The 17,402-nt window shown below is 37.3% G+C and overlaps 1 protein-coding gene across 1 annotated transcript in view; it reads right to left on the reverse strand.

Moving 5' to 3' along the window:
• The window catches only part of GC (GC vitamin D binding protein), a 39,152-nt gene extending 22,402 nt beyond the window's left edge, over window positions 1-16,750 (reverse strand). The window contains exons 1-6 of the mRNA XM_010342581.3: window positions 16,599-16,750; window positions 7,473-7,542; window positions 6,435-6,567; window positions 2,667-2,878; window positions 1,071-1,203; window positions 676-770 (exon numbers count right to left, since the gene is read on the reverse strand). Coding sequence (XP_010340883.1) covers window positions 676-770; window positions 1,071-1,203; window positions 2,667-2,878; window positions 6,435-6,567; window positions 7,473-7,542; window positions 16,599-16,659 — 704 coding nt within the window. The 5' untranslated portion in view covers window positions 16,660-16,750. The remainder of the gene's footprint in view (window positions 1-675; window positions 771-1,070; window positions 1,204-2,666; window positions 2,879-6,434; window positions 6,568-7,472; window positions 7,543-16,598) is intronic.
• Between the last annotated feature and the right edge of the window lie 652 nt (window positions 16,751-17,402).

The raw sequence follows: 17,402 nt of genomic DNA on the forward strand, positions 1-17,402 counted from the left end.
GATCTGATGGTTTTAAAAACAGAAGTTTCTCTACACAAGCTCTCTCTTTGCCTACCCATCTATGTAAGATGTGATTGCTCCTCTTTGCCTTCCACCATGATTGTGAGGCCTCCCCATCCACGTAGAACTGTTAGTCCAATGAAACCTCTTTCTTGTGTAAATTGCCCAGTCTCGGTTATATCTTTATCAACAGCGTAAAAACAGATTAATACAAAGGCAGATAACTAGTGAGAATAAATTAACGAAGGGCAAGAGATATATACTGTATAGCACAAGTCTTCATACAATAAGTAAGAATTCAGATGTCTTATCCCAAGAAAAATTGGGCAAGGCAAATAATAGGTAATAAACAAAAAAAGTTTTTTGTTTTGTTTTTTGCTTTTTTGTTTGTAACATATGCTAATATGAACACTGGAAAAATATTTTCTACTGGTCAACTATATGGAAAAGATTGATTAAAAGCAAATCTCATGGTTTATGACATAACCTTGTTCCTTATTCTTCATAGTCTATAGAGAGAGAAGAAAACAATTTGGCCATATTTTTAAAGATTATTGAAGCATAAAACTCTATTTTAAATCTTCCAATGCAGACATCTTCTTAAAGAATCATAATATTATGGATAGACAATGCAGAACCAAACTTCTAAATATAAGGATGGTGCTTAATGTTTACCTGAGCCTTGATTTCTTCTCCCCATAAGCAGCATATTGTGAACAGACTCTATTTGACATAGTGGTGAGAAGTGATAAATGTTTAATCTGGAGTCTCTAGAAAATAAGTGAAAGAATCCCATTAGATGGTCAAGGTTCCTTGGAAACCATATAAATGGCAAAAATAGGGATGATTTCATAATTTTTTTTCTATGAAGAGGAAACTGAACACTGATGAAAGGAATTTATTGATACTTCTTTTCCAGAAGTATTACATTTATTTTCCAGCTAACAAGATGCAAGGGAGGCATTTTAGAAACTTTTACCGATTGCAAAATCTCAATTTCTGCCATTGTCTAACAGGAATGCTATTAGAAAACAAACAAACAAACATGTAATAAGTAAAATGGGACATACCTCATTCAAAAAGCATGCAGTTGGGTTTGCAGAGATACAGCAGGACCCTACCATGGAGAGATAACTCTTGGTGTAACTGACTAAAAGTGACAGAGGAGCTTGTCCATAATTAGTGGAATATTCCCACATAAAGCTGTGGAGGAAAAAATAGAATTAGTCAAAAAATTTGTGAATAAACAAAACCTACTCTTCTTTTTTGAGCCAGTATCTTGTCCTGTCACCCAGGCTGGAGTACATTGGCACAATCATAGCTTGTGGAAGTCTCAACCTCCTGGGCTCAAGTGATCCTTCTGCTTCAGCTTCCTGAGTAGCTGGAATTACAGGTATATGCCACCATGTTCATCTAATTTTTTAATTTCTTATAGAAATTAGGTCTTGCTAATTGACACAAGTTGGTGTTGAACTCCTGGTTTCAAGTGATCCTCCCATGTAAGCCTCCCAAAGTGCTGGGATTACAGGTGTGAGCCACCATGCTCATCCCCCCAAAACCTACTTTTTAGTAAGTATGTTGATGGAGAAAGGATATATGTTACATTTATAGTTTAATATCTAAAAACACTAAGAATTTAGAGAAAAGATCATAATACTGATCACTATTAATATATTCATTAAAAATAGATTTCTAAATTTCTGTGTTTTTTGCTTGAGAGGAGGGGCCATTAGTTCCTTTGTTCACTTCATATCTAGATAGGTGCATCACCCATGGTAGCTGTTTGTTAATTAAGCTGCTGATTGAATTAATTGAAATAAATGTAATTACTAGATTTGCTTTTCCTTATGTATCTCAGTTTACTTTAGATAATTGTTATGTATACATTACTTATTTTCTGGAAATAATTTCGATTTTTGGGAATAGATGTCCTTGTGAATCTAAAAGGGACTGAAATTCTCAGCAAAATCCTCCTTGAAAATTGATTGAGCAATCTTACTAATTTTTACAATTTTTTACCACTTCAAATGACATCGTTTTTGATTTTTGAATATACACATATATTTCTTACTTTAATAAATGTATTTCCACCCATTTTTATTCATTTTTGTGACCTTCCAGACTAACATAAAGAATCAGTGTGTAATCCGGCCCCTTATGCAAGTTAAGCAATGAAAATATCAAGGTTCCATGTTTACTTGATGTAGTAGATGCTCATATTCACATATACATGTCATGTTTCTGGGATGTATAGGAGTGAAGAGAAAAGCTGTTCATTTTTTATGGTTTACTAGAAATTAAGTACTTAATATGTGTACACAATAAAATGCTTCTATCATATGACATATGCAATGATCTTTAGCATCAGAGAAATCACCACAGGGGCTGTCAAATATTTGAAAATATATCATGTGGACAGGGGACTCAAGTGATTCTGATTCAGATAATAGGATTAGGGTTGCTAAGAGTTTGGGAAAATTGATTTCATCTCTGAGAAAGACATACACAAAACTCAGCACCAAACGGAAGCTGAGTTTTGGATGAGTCGAGTTCTCAGAATTTGTTCAGGTTGCTGTAGAGGAAGTGTTTGCACGGAGTAGGAGGTTAGATTAGAGTCATTTCTGACATCTTAGACCCTAAGTTCTGTTTATGATGAAAACGCTCACTGATTAGCAAATTCCTTTGGATCTTTCCTGAACGCCTCACAGATTTCATCATTTGTGGGTTCCACATAGGTAGGGAATTCTTGTGGCGGGTGCTTCAGAGCCGCCATGCAGAGCTTCCGTTCCAGTCCTTCTTTGGTGCAGCACTCGGCAGTGCCTGGGTGAACCGGGAATGGAGAGTTACTTTCACAGGACTTGGCAGACAGTGCTGAGGTCTGGAAGAGAGGAAAAAAGGAAACTCATCTATATATGTAAATTTCCAGGCTCTTAGATCTTCATTCAATATAGTATCTTAGCCTATAATTAGAAAATCCGCATTCGTAACTGTGTATTCATGCCAAGGGCGCCATGAGGTGATTTTTCAACATGACAAGTTGTATGATTGTCGGCAAGTATAGAATCTTATTTATGTTAATAAATTACTCCTCAGAGTAGAACAAAAATACAACTTTGAATAATAAATGGACAGTGTTTATCTGATGAGAGCCATTAGCATTGCATTCTCTAGCCCAGTGTTCCTCCATGGGGACATTAACATCTCTGAGGATGAAAGGGTCATTTGAAAAACTTCCACTGGTGATTCTGTCATCACCTCCCACCTGCTTTCTGCTGCAAATGCCCCAGTAAGAGTGAGGAGGACCTCCCTCTGTTTATGAAATGAGTGCTCCTCCCCTCTCTTTATGAAATGAGCAGACTCTTGATTGCTGGCTCTTTTAATCTTCTGTTTGGGTCGCTGGCAAAATATTAAAGATATGTTGGGAGAAGTAATAGATTAGTCTGAAACCTTTTGGAAGGCTGAAAGATACTGGGGCAGGCCGAAGGTGACAGGTCCATTAAGTTAGGGGGAAGATAGGGCAATAAGATTCTTTTTCCAGTTTAAGTCTGTTTACCCCACATCCCTTTGTCTCTACTCTGTTTACTCAAGTAAACTTTGTGCTGGATGGCCCACTCCGGGGGTGATTAAAGGGGAATTGCCTGTTAATAGTGTTTACTCTGGGCCCCAGAACCTAAAGCTTTTATCATTCATATAACTACTCTTTTAACCATGTTAATTATCCACAAGTGTGTTAACTTAGAACCTCTGCTGTAAAATCTTGAGGGAATAAAGGTGTTGATGTACAGGGAGTCTGGGTCGATTGGTTCCATTTCGCCCTCTGAAAGCAGTCAACAGCCATCCCCAGCCCACTTGAAATGCTGTAATGGTGTGAGAGTGCATTCATTCGTCCATCCGTGGTTGAGTCAGGGTCTGCAGGTCAGACTCGGCAGGTGGTGACTGATGTCTCATTCTACATTATTTACATTCTCTTACCTAATGATTCTTGAGCCTGCTTTTGCGTCGGAATTACTTACACATAAAATAAAAAATGCTTTGGTTGCACAACGCAGGAATTATGTTTCAGTGGGTGAAAGATAGGGCCTGAAAATGTTTTTCTCAAAGCTCCAAGATTTATGTGCAAGTGCAGTGTAGGTTGAAAACCACGGATGCACCGTCATTTACGGCTTCAACAATGATACACTGATACCTGCAAGCAGACTAAGCACCATCAAGGCAATCGTAGCATCAAAATGTTCTTTTAGAAACAATTTGATATTTGAAATTAAAATCTAGAATAGAAATAGCATAGAGGAAAAAAGATTAGAAATTGTCATCATGGAAAAAATTACCTTGGGATTTATATGGGAAAAAGTACTTTGACATTCTTAATTTATAAGTTAGTCATCTTTTTAAGGTAAAGTTTCTGAAAATCTTTTCTATCAGTGAAGGATGGCAATGAGATAAATCAGTTATGTAAACTAACTTCTCACCCTCTCCCATGTCATCCATTCATCAGATTTGGAGAAGTTAAAAATTAGATTCTTTCTCTTTTTTTCACTTATCTCTCTTTTCAGTCCATCTTTTTCCTTTCCATTAATTTCTCTGGCAACATTTTTTTTCCTGCCTTTTTAAAGTTACCTTCTTTCAAATAAAAAAAAAAGGTGGACAAAATATCAAAACACTTTTCAAAATGTTTTGAACAATCAGGAGAAAGAGAAATATGAAAAAAATATCAATGCCATATCTGTTCTCTTATGCTCCAGGATTATAGAGACAGGTTATTTCTCTGGTCAAGGGATGTATTAGCAAATATGTGAAATAAAATAAAAATGTGCTTGTTATGTTGACTGTGGTTAAAGCTTGATGCTTTTATAGTTTCAGGTGGTACAGAAGTTCAGGTTGAAATGAAAAATATATATGACCTTGCCAGTGGAAGAAAAGGATTATAAAATTCTGAAAAGCGGCTGGGCGCAGTGGCTCAAGCCTGTAATCCCAGCACTTTGGGAGGCCGAGGCAGGTAGATCACGAGGTCAAGAGATCGAGACCATCCTGGTCAACATGGTGAAACCCTGTCTCTACTAAAAATACAAAAAATTAGCTGGGCATGGTGGTGCGTGCCTGTAATCCCAGCTAGGCAGGGATTAGGAGGCCGAGGCAGGAGAATTGCCTGAACCCAGGAGGCGGAGGTTGCGGTGAGCCGAGATAGTGCCATTGCACTCCAGCCTGGGTAACAAGAGCAAAACTCCATCTCAAAAAAAAAAAAAAGAAAAGAAAGAAAAAAAGAAAAGAAAAAAAATTCTGAAAAGCTAGAACAGATTAAACAATTAATGGGTAAGAATATTCATTGTGTAGAATCTATTCTAATCAGATCTTTGGAGCATTGTTTCTATAGGATACCTGCTGAAGGCTTGAACAGTGAAAATGAATCTGTCTGTAAAGGCCTTTATCAAAATGCATCTAAATGTCATTTGCATCAGGCCTGCATTAATAAATTGCTGAAACTCGTTAGATTTCACCCTTTTCAGATACGGTTAGAACACTATAACTTCAGCATTTTAATTTCTCCATAAGTGCTATAGGGGAGAAGACCTAGAATTTAGCTATGTGCATACAGGGCAACTTTTGAATCCTCCTCCTCAATTTGAACCCAACATGAAATTATTCTGGAGCAGTTGGCACCAGTCCTGGCATGATGATAAAAGAGGATAAAGCTATGGTTAGGTTTTAAGCCATACAGGATATCTTAGGAGTATTTCAAGAGGTTCATGAGCTGATTATTTATTTACATATATATGCACACACACACACACACATATATATATTTAATTTCATGTGTATATTTAATTTCAACAAAACTATTTTGTTTTTGGTAACACGGCTAAGTTCTTTAGATGCGATTTCTGAGATTTTGTGCACCCATCAACTGAGCAGTGCACACTGTACCCAATGTGTAGTTTTTATTCTTTGCCCCCTTCACCTTCCCTCTAAGGCCCCAAAGTCCATTGTATCATTCTTATGCCTTTGCCTCCTCATAGCTTAGCTCTCAGTTATAAATGAGAACGTATGGTATTTGGGTTTTCATTCCTGAGTTACTTTCCTTAGAATAATGTCCATGAGCTGATATTTGAGGAAATCAATATGGTGATAAAAACTTACATTTTAGAGTTATATCTGGATTTATATCCTCTAACTGCTTCTTGCTAGCAATGTATAGTTAATAAAATCACTAAATTACTCTACGACCCAGTTTTCTCATTTGAATCTTGTAGGAATAATGGGTAATATTGATTCATTATGTTAGAATAAATTGGGCTCTAAAGATATTAGGCTTCATATTTCCCCCAAACTAGAATAAGTGGAGTTGCTGTCTAAAATTTTCTCAACACATAGCATAAAGGGCTATTTTGGTTTCCTTCTCTGGGCTGCCATAGAGACGGCTAGCCACAGAAACCTACCCTGGTGTCATAGCAGTCAGGGTCAGCCCCTTCGGCACAGCAGGTTTCAGTCAAGGAGACAACTTCCTCCACAAGCTTGGTGATCTGTTCAAAGGTGCCACTGGGAAATTTTCTACTGTACAGAACTAGTGACCTGAGGGGAAAATAAGACAATGTATCAATTAGAATGGAATTTTTTTTTTTTTTTTTTTTTGAGATGGAGTCCTTGCTCTGTTGGCTAGGCTGGAGTGCAGGGGCGCAATCTTGGCTCACTGTAACCTCTGCCTCCTGGGTTCAAGTGATTCTCCTGCCTCAGCATCCTGAGTAGCTGGGACTACAGGAGCCTGTCACCATGCCTGGCTAGTTTTTGCATTTTTGGTACAGATGAAGTTTCGCCATTTGGCCAGGCTGGTCTTGAACACCTGACCTGTGATTTGCCCTCCTTAGCCTCTCAAAGTTCTGGGATTACAGGCCACCATGCCCAGCCAGAACTGAAACTTCCTTTTCACATTTTGGCACGTTAAAGTATGAATGTGCACATTAAAACATGTTCAATGTTTCAATGAAATATTGTACACATTTACTTTATTTGGCTAATGAAAAAAATGAGAATTTAAAAAGCAATTTTTGTTCTAGGCAAATTTATCTTGGAAAGCAGTAGACGTTGAACCTTAGGGCTTCTGTCAAACCAGTCTGGTGTGGTCCTTCTTGAGCTTTCCCAAATGTACTTGCTCTGTACCTCATTGCCTTGGTTTGCTGGATTCCTAGAATGTATTGTTGCATTTTGATTGACCTTAGAAAGCTATGCTGTATGTATTCTCTTTTAACTCATTCATAAACTTACTGGTGACAAATCCTTAGACTGTAGTAACCAAGGGTCAGCTGGAGTCTCTGGATGTCCTTCATTTGCTTGACTCCTGTGCCTACATTGGCCCCGGGGCTCTGCTCTCTTAATTTTGGCAAGGATTAAGGATTCGCCTCCATGCTGAGTCAGTTCCTAACACTCATTTTTGTTCAAGATCAAATCACCAAGAGAGTGAGTGGCTACGGCACACTTACAAAGACGTGAAGTCCTCCTTTCCCAGATCGGAGAATTCCTTGCAGACTTTATCCTTTTCATAATCTCGGCCTAAGGAGGCAGAAAATAGAAAAAAAAATGTTTGTTTCCCCCTTTGATCAATATTATGTTACATGTGCATGTATAAAGTGATCTTTCATGTGGTCTATGGTGAAAGTAGCATTTTCTCAATGTTTATATAAAATTTCATATTTTGAGTGGCTTTCTAGCTCTTCTCTCACAATAGGCCACAATTTTATGGCATTCTGTTATATTTTAGTCACCAGCAGAACAAAAGGAGAAAGTAAACTAATACTGAAAGTAGGCGAGTCAAATGATACATGTCAACTAGGGAGTCAGAAGGTACTGATGTGGCAACTCTTAGGTCCTATCTTTGTAACGATGCCAAAATGAGAAATTTTCTCCTTTTCTCCCTGCTTCCCACCCTCTTCCTCCCTTCCTTCTTTTATTGTCTCAGTTTCACCTAAGGCCTGAAAAGGAAAAAGAACAACAAACAAGTAGAGAGTGTCTCAATTCCAAGGTGAGGGGCAGCACCACTAATGCAGGACTTTAAAGGAGATGCAGAAGAGTTAGTGCTGCCACTTGTGCTCTGTTACTCACCTCCTGCGGTCTAAGGGGAGGCTAGGAATTCAACTGGGGACAAGGTGGAAATCAGGCAAAGACTATTTCAGACAAAGTTAGTGTGGTGAGTCTGGGGGATGGTGGGGAGTGTTCCCTTTCACTTTCATGTAGTGACAAGGGCTTCAAGAAACCACTCAGTGCTCAAAAGGGGACTCTTGGAGTTTGGGGTGTAATAGACAGGTGTCTGATTCAGGCTGGAGAAATCTAGAGGGTGATGGGCTTGCTAGTTGAGAACAAAGAGAGCAAAGCAGAGGACTGGGTGGGAAGCAATGGTGTGGCTTGCAGACCTGACGTAGCTCAAGCAGGAGTGTGAACTGGCCAAGAGTTGTCTTAAATATATTTTCCCCAGTCCCAGCTCCACCACCAAAAAAGTGCTATCTACAGGGCAGTGGACTGTCAATAGTTGGGTGTCTATGTGGAGGCAGACAATTTGAAAATCAAGGGCCCAAAGGAGAGTCTTAAGGTGCCAGCTGCATATGAGACATATCCAGGAACAATGAGGGAAAGAGATTATCAAAGGACCCAATAAGAGAAAACGGCAGCTTTGCATGTCTTCATAACCAGAGGAGACAACCTTGGCTCACCATGCTGCCCACTGAATTTTTTTTTGTCCATTGAATTGAATTTTTTCTGCTGCTATCTCTTTTACTAGCTTCTCCTTTCCCTGTGTTATCCCTGGAGGAGCTAGAAGCAGCATAGAGGGTACGGAGGAAGGAGAAGAGGCAAAGAAGAAGAGAGGCAGGTATCTGTGCTCCCCTTTCCCACCATAGGCAACAGGACTGAAACAGGCCTGAACTGGGGAGTAGCTTCAACTTTCAATGCATTAAAACATTTTGATTATTAAATACAACTAGACATTCTCATGATGAAATGAGATTGGTATTTGAGAGGGAACAGAAAAATCACAGGACATGCTCTTGAGTTCATTCACACTACAGGGAGAGCTAGTTCCTGCAGAGAGAGAAGAGTTCTTTACTAATCATGAGACCCTCTTGTTCAACGTGCCCATCACATATGTAATAGGGCAGACACATCAAAGTCAGTCAGTGTCCTCCTAATCTGACTCATCATTTATGCAAATAAGCCCAGGAAATTTCCCTCCTGTGATGTTATATCTTCAGAAAAAATGTAGGAAGTATATAAATGCCCTACTCTCTGTTTTTAAGTGGCTTTAACTTTTAGAGGTTTATCCTTCTCACTTTAAATGTTGGGAAAGTCATCTCAGGTGATATGATGGTAACTGCTGTCAGGCATTAATCCTAGAGAGTCCTCTCCTCTAATAGTTACAGTTCTATGAAAGACTGTGTAAACATATGCCTGGGTGAAAATTTCTATTTGATGGCTTGCAGTGGAAGTGATGGTGATTGGATACAGACTTGAAAGGGTTGTATTTTTTTCACTGAAGATTCTCTTTAGGAGTCATCAGATTAATGTCACCTGTTTAATGTCAGTTTGCCTATAGAGGAAGCAGTCACAGCATGTATTTTTTTAGATGGACACCCTCCAAAATATTTTTGAGGTGAGAAAAGTCAAATTTGATAATTGTGAGAAAAAGACATTCTTCAGCAGCACTTTTTAACAAGAGACCTACTCAAAACACCCTCAAAACCACAGAGAATGTGGAAAAGAACCCACATGCCTGAATCTGATGTTATTCTGGCAACTAGGACAAGGCAGTAGGGTTGATAAAGCTAATTGTCAGTGGAACCAAAAAAGCCACTTGCAGCAAACTTCTGTTATGTCTGGGAACCTTCAAATCTTGTACATTTTCTGAAACTTATTGATTAGTTTACAAGGTTGGCTATTGTGACACCTTCAAAAGGTTAAACAAGGCAGAAAACTTCCATTAATCATTAATGGTATTCTATGGAGTTGAAGACTAGAATAGGGAGAAAAAAAATTGAGGCTAAACTGTTGTCATGTGGTGATAAGCTGTACTTAGGATGTCAAGAGTTGTCTTAGTTTGTTTCTAAAGTAGATTTGGTTTATTAAAGTGAGCTAGAAAAAATGGCTGGGAGTTATATAGCAGTAGATTTTAGTTCAGTGTAAGATACCTTTATTCCAACTGTGGCTATTTTATGACTGAAATGAAAGCAGCATTTTAAAAAGGTGAGTTTGTTTTGTCATTGTAAATATCGAAATAGATTTAAATAACCATATATTGTAAAGATCCTTGAATTTAGTACAATGTATCCTCATGATGTATAAGATCACTTGCTGAGGATTATAAACTAGTCTTTTAAAAATAGAGATTATAGGCCGGACGCGGTGGCTCAAGCCTGTAATCCCAGCACTTTGGGAGGCCGAGGTGGGTGGATCACAAGGTCAAGAGATCGAGACCATCCTGGTCAACACGGTGAAGCCCCGTCTCTACTAAAAATACAAAAAGTTAGCTGGGCATGGTAGCACGTGCTTGTAATCCCAGCTACTCAGGAGGCTGAGGCAGGAGAATTGCCTGAACCCCGGAGGCGGAGGTTGCGGTGAGCCAAGATCGCGCCATTGCACTCCAGCCTGGGTAACAAGAGTGAAACTCCGTCTCAAAAAAAAAAAAAAAAAAATAGAGATTATAAGGAATTTTTTTTTCAAGGCTTACTGTATTTTAAGACACACACAAAATAGCTCTAATAAGAACTCCTTTTCCTTTTAATAAATAGGAGCTTTGTTTACCCTCCCCCCCCCCCATAAAATGGAAGAGGTTATTTTTGTTGGTACTTCTATCGTGACCATTATTCAATAACATGCAAAGTGAAATCTGTATTCAAATGAGGTACCTCTGATGAACATTTTGAGAAATATTTTGCTTCTAACCTTCCAGGTTCTGATTTTTCATTTCACCAGAAAAATGTAAAGTTTTTTTTCATATAGTATGAGAATGTGAATGTGCATGTGAAGGTAGTATAAATGGGCCCTGCAGATTGTCCCATTAAATAGTTTGAATTGAATTAACTATTCGAGTTTGCACACAGCACTTTAGAATTCACGAGCATTCTACACTACTTTAGTTAGAATGCAAACTGATGAGAGAGAAGTGGGAAACTAGATGGACTGTATAAAGCTTAAAGTGGTTTTGAAACTATTTTTGCTGGAACAATCATCCTTGGGTGTGACAGGAAGCAAGGGAGGAATCTCAAGTTGGATATTGAGAAAGCTCAATTAAAATATAAAAATAACATGTAGAGGAAGCTGTTGCACCTTGATCTTTCAGGTGAACTACCCAAAACATACTTCTGATAAAATAATTTTTAAAATTTATCTAAGGAGAAGAGATCTAGCTTACAAGACTAAGCCAATGTATGGTAATCATTGTCTCAATTTGCAAATACAGCAAATAAATACTAAAGTTAATTTGCAATGTGATTATTACGAATTGATTCCCCATTCCATGGAACACTGCTAATAAGTGTGCTTTTTTTTCTTGCACCAGTTGAGCTCACTACAATTCATATAGTTGAAACCTGTCTCAAATGAATTGTAAATGATATGCTCTGTTTTTAAATGTACCATTTAGTGATAAAGAAATGGACTTTGATATATCCCTAGTAAATATTGGCATAATCTTAGTGACTCTGGTGAAATCATTTTCACATCAAGTGACCCCCCACAGTACTAAGTGTTTACAAATTTTATTAACAGAATTTTTGCTTTTTGGAACAGCATGTTCCATTTTTTTATCTATATTGTGAAACATTCTGGTAAGTATTGTTTAATTTTGAACTTTTGAAAGCCGGTTTAATTTATTTTCAGGACATCTTTGCTGCTTCAGGCACCTTACCTTTGCCTACAAAGTTGAAAATATTCATTCATACATGCAACAAATATTTTTTGAGACCTACTCTGTGCCAGGCATTGGGTTTAATATCGAATTTGAACATACAGTGGAGCCCAAAATAGACTCATCCTTGCCCTCGTGGAATTTTCATAATAAGTCATAAGATACTATCTTGTTACCAAGTTTATTCAAGTAAGTATTTGGATACTTTCACTATTATTAGTCTTTCACTCAAATCTAATTTGGTTCCTTAGAACTGTTATTTGTATACCAGGAGCATTAATGGATGCTAAATAACATTGATGTAAATAAATGTTCATACAGGATGCTAGGAATTATCTCAAGTTGCTATTTTCCTGTTGTATTCTGGAGAGTCATGGGCTTTAACAGCTCTGTTGGGTATTTTGTATTTTCACAATTTCATTCCTTTGGCATGATAAGTCGTGAGATGGTAGAGGAGTTCACTGATGATTCTATCATTCCCCATTATATACAGATATCAAACTACTCCATTGTGTCCCATAAATGTATATCATTATGATTTGCCAATTAAAAAACAATACCTTTTAAACCAGAAAACACTGAACATGGGTGATTTCCTTTCACTGTTTCCTATCAATATACACATCTCAATGACTACTGAAGTTTTATTACTGTATAAACTGAAAAAAAAAAACTGTGCAATCTAATGGCAAAAATATATTGTACATGTATCATTATTTATGTTTCTGTCATCACATGTGGTTTTGTCAAACAGCTCTCCTGAGCCATTTAAATGCATTTTAAGTCCAACAGATTTCAGTATCTTGATAGGAAAAATTTCATTTCAAAGATTAGTAATTTATCTTTTAAAAATGATAAAGAGTAGATTTGTGTATATTAATTTTTAGTATGGCCAAAACAGTTTCATAGTGCTTATCTCCTATAGTGATATATCAGCAATATATTTTTCATAAATGAAATGTAATTTTCTAATTTTTCTTTTTAAATCTCAGTGAGAAACTGAAGGCTTATTATTGGACACTTGTGAGAACTGTGATTTAAATGGGAAATTTTACTGTCAAGTACTCAATGCTATTTTGTGTTAACCATCATGATATATATTGCTTTAAGTGCTTTTATAGCACTTCATTTGTCTTAGTAAGGCTAAAGAGAGCCTTTTAAACAAATAATAATGAACTTTGCACTGCCATGTAGATGGAAAACAGAGGCCTGGCGCATTGGCTCACTCCTGTAATCCCAGCACTTTGGGAGGCCAAGGTGGGTGGATCATGAGGTCAAGAGATTGAGACCATCCCAATCAACATGGTGAAACTCCGTCTCTACTAAAAAATACAAAAAACTAGCCGGGCGTGATGGTGCACTTGTAGTCCCAGCTACTTGGGAGGCTGAGGCGGAAGAATCAGTTGAACCAGGAAGCAGAGGTTGCAGTGAGCAGAGATTGCACTACTGCACTCCAGCCTGGTGACAGAGCAGTGAGACTCCATCTCAAAAAAGAAAAAAAAAAAAAAAAAAAAAAAAAAGAAAAAAGAAAAAAAGAAAAAGAAAGAAGGAAAGAAAATAGAATGCCATTATTTTCTAAAGGATGTGACATCCCAATTGTCACCAGGTTATAATTCCTTAACACATATTTTCTTTTTCTTTTTTTTTTAATGAGGTCAAAATGATTCAATAATTGTTGGAGAGAGAGAGAGAACAGCTAAGTCTCACGCTGAGTAAGAGAATCCAGGAAGATGGAATCCAGGAGAGGAAAGCAGTTTCCACACTGAGTGGAAGGGAATAGAGAGAGATGGAATTTAGGAGGGGAAGGCAAGCTTCCATGAGAGACTGCGGAAGGGGACCCCAGAGGGGAAATACGGGAAAGAGAAAGATGGCTTCCATGAGAGTGTTCATGGAAGGGGACCCCAACATGGAGTCCCTAGACACATATTTTCTAAGAAAACTATTAAGGAACACCCACTTCAATGTTAGCCTAGTTAACAATCCAACCATGTATTTTGTTATTTATATTTTTAAAAATCTAGTATGTATTTGTCAAATGAATACATTTCATTTTAAAACCAATTGTTACCTAACGTTTGGAGCAGAACTGATAAATATCAAAATAACAAATTTACTTTGATATGTGGTAAAATTTGAAGACTGAAATGTGTTATTCTATGACTGTGCTCTTGCTATTATATTTTTAAACAGATAACAAAATCACAGTTATTTACATTTAAAAATGTTACTTAAGTTTTTCTTCTGTAGGATAAAAATACAATTTGTAAAATGTAAACATATTTAAATAATTCACATGTAATTTCATTGAAAGGTATGGCTGGTAACTAATTATTTTGCCTATTTTAAATGCAAAGATAAAATCCCTGATTAATATTCTTTTCTGTTTTTAGACAGAGTTTGCCTCTGTCACCCAGGCTGGAGTGCAGTGATGTGATCTCGGCTCCTGGGTTCAAATGATTCTCCTGCCTCAGCCTCCCAAGTAGCTGGGATTATAGGTGCACACCACAACACCTGGCTATTTTTTGTATTTTTATTAGAGACAGGGTTTCACCATGTTGGTGAGGCTGGTCTCGAACTCCTGACCTTGTGACCCACCTGCCTCAGCCTCCCAAAGCACCGGGATTACAGGCATGAGCCACCACACTCGGTTGGTTAATATTCTTTTCTTTAGTTAGTGTTAAACCTCAAGTTACTATTTTACCATGACACCCAGGTTAGAAAACACAAATGCTCATAGGATCTAGGAACCACACAACTTACATTTGATCCAAGGGAAGAAACGATTAAATGTCCAATGGTGAGAACTGGGGTTTGAGTCCAAAAGGAGGAGTCACAATTCAGCTCCAGTTCATCATTGCCATGTGAAAATTTGGCCCTTATTACCACACCTTCCTGTGCTTCCAGAGAAGCTGGAAATCTGATTTTTATGTGGCACGTCCAGGTTTTAAAATGTTGACAAGTGAAATGAGACTTTAAAGACAACCTTAAAGAAATTTTGTTGGCCCAAACCATGAGGACCAAATAAAACATCCATAGGAGGCTGTATTTTATCATGATTTAAGAGAGAGGCTTTGGATGCAGACCACCTGGATTTGAATCCCTGCTGCCCTGGGAAGTTGCTTATCCTCTCTGTTCTTCCTCAGTTTTCTCATTTGCAAAGTGAAGACGATTATATCCTTAGGAAGCAGAATCTACCTGGCAGTTATTATTATTAGCTAAATCCAGTTAGTTCGTGACCAGTGTTATACATATGAATACATATGTGTACATATCTATCTACAAACACACACAGACACAGACACATAGACTATCTACTGAGAATGTTGAAATAGAGAATGCAGAAAGCTCTGTTACTCTCCAAAGGACACTGTCATTCTTTGAGGTGAAGCCACTGCACACCTATTCAGTCAGCAGTCTAAAATGGTGATTCATGCTCCTGGTTATGACCTCTACATATAATTCAAATTCCTAACCATTATTGGACCATCTATGTTTAAAGATCCTGATCTGAACCTGCTTCAGTAGGATTTTTCAGGATCATATCTGCCCCAGCAAAGCCTTGGCCAAAAGAATAAGACTTGGGGATTTCTTGGAACATGGCCTATTCAGAGGTCTTATAAGGGATACAATTTATGTTGCTTTTTTATACCCTACAACTATCTTGGAAAGACTTTTTAGTCTTATCTAAGGACACACGGCTTACTTAAGAATTGATGGGTAAGACAAGATTTAAAATAATTTGAATGATGAAAGTAAGATCAAGGAAAAGTAAATGTAAGAAGAAGAATAAAAAGTCTGGAGTAAGGTTATTCATGTCACAGTAAATAACTGATAATTTCTGGGAACATACATTTTATTCCACTGGTTAAATATATTACTAATATGAATAATAGTGTATGAGTTAGGTGAGGCTGTTAACTGATAGCACTAAATGAAAACCTTAATTTTTCAAAGCAGGGTAAATGCAGATTTCCTTGTGAACATTAAATAATCAGTCAGAAAAATAAATTGAAACTAATGATGAAAAGTTTCCCAGCTGTAGAATTCATAAAGTTGTATACTTCACATTAGCTCAGTTTGTATCATATAAAAAAGTTTTGAAACATTGCCCAAAGATGAAGACACCCTCTGAAGAATAATTTTAATAAAAAATATAACTCAATTATCTTATTTGTGGTTGTGTTTCCTAGCTATAGAAAAATTTTATGTGAGAGGTTTTTTAAAAACAGTACATTTTCAAATATTGCATGTATAGGATTCCTCTAAAGGAGTCAGAGAAATCTGTAAGTTGACATCATGCATCATTCACATGGCATCTTATACTCTTGATGGCAATGAATATTTGAAGTCTGAATGAATGCTTAATGATGGATCGTGGTCTTTATTTGCATCATCTTGTCACAATTAGCAAATGTCTAATTTTAAATCATTCTCTTTAGGTCTTGCTTATCAAAAAAGAGGGGAGGGATAATTGACAAATTGTATAATTCCGTTTTCTTTCTTTAACAAGATGCTTGTCTTGATTTTTTTGTCTATACCAATTCAACATAAAATGGCATAGTGGAGCTCTGATTAATGCCTCTCTAGTCCTTACCCCTCTCCCCAACATATTCACCAATTCTTCTGTTTCTTACCTTTTATTTCATTTTTAAGTGGTAATATAGAATTAAACTAGTAAGAGTTCCTGTAAATGGTGACAACAAATAAATCTTACCTCTCTCTAAAGCATGTCCGAATGCCACAGCAAGCAGGAGTAGTACCAGGACCTTCTTCATTTTTCTACCAGGGAGTCTTGCGGCACCTCCTGGCTCCTGCAGGTGATCATGTAAAAGGTGGTAGCCAAAAGTAACTAGTTTCCTTTTACGAAGATTCCTGACTATGAATTAATCAATTATTAATCTCTACACAGAAGCAAGAGGCTATTATCCTTGGCCCCAAAGAGATAAAATCAAGGTAAATAGACACCCCAGGGATACTGTAGTGGAAAATCTAGGAGATTTTAATCATTAACTTTGTCAAACTGCAAAAGAGCCAAGGTATTAGGTTATTTATCACTGCTGTTCCTCACTAAAGTTTATTTAATACATTTGAAAGGGACACCTTCTCCCCCTGTATAGGGCTATGTGTCTTGTTTGGACTCCACCTTTCTCATATGCAAGTGGAAAATTGGAAACTATCTCTTTACCTCTCTTCCTCTCTTTGTTTAAATCTACTACAAATAAGCATTACCTTAAAACATTGCAAACCAGATGTTCTAAGTAATAAGGGGAGAAGCCCATTCAGCACAGTTTCTAGAATCCATAATCCTGATACTATAATTTTCTTTGCGGTGATAGCATAGGACTCTGTATTTGCGTGCTATGTTACACTTTGTGAAGCACTGACATATATATTAAAAATAAACTTTGAAGAGAGACAAATAACCAGAGAGGTTAAATGGCTCACTCACTGCCAATGATAAAAAGTTAGTGGCAAATCTTGGACTTCCTACAGCAATTTTAAAGCTCCTTCTACTAAT

Source organism: Saimiri boliviensis, chromosome 3 (assembly GCF_048565385.1).
Source record: "Saimiri boliviensis isolate mSaiBol1 chromosome 3, mSaiBol1.pri, whole genome shotgun sequence".
Classification (NCBI taxonomy): Eukaryota; Metazoa; Chordata; class Mammalia; order Primates; family Cebidae; genus Saimiri; species Saimiri boliviensis.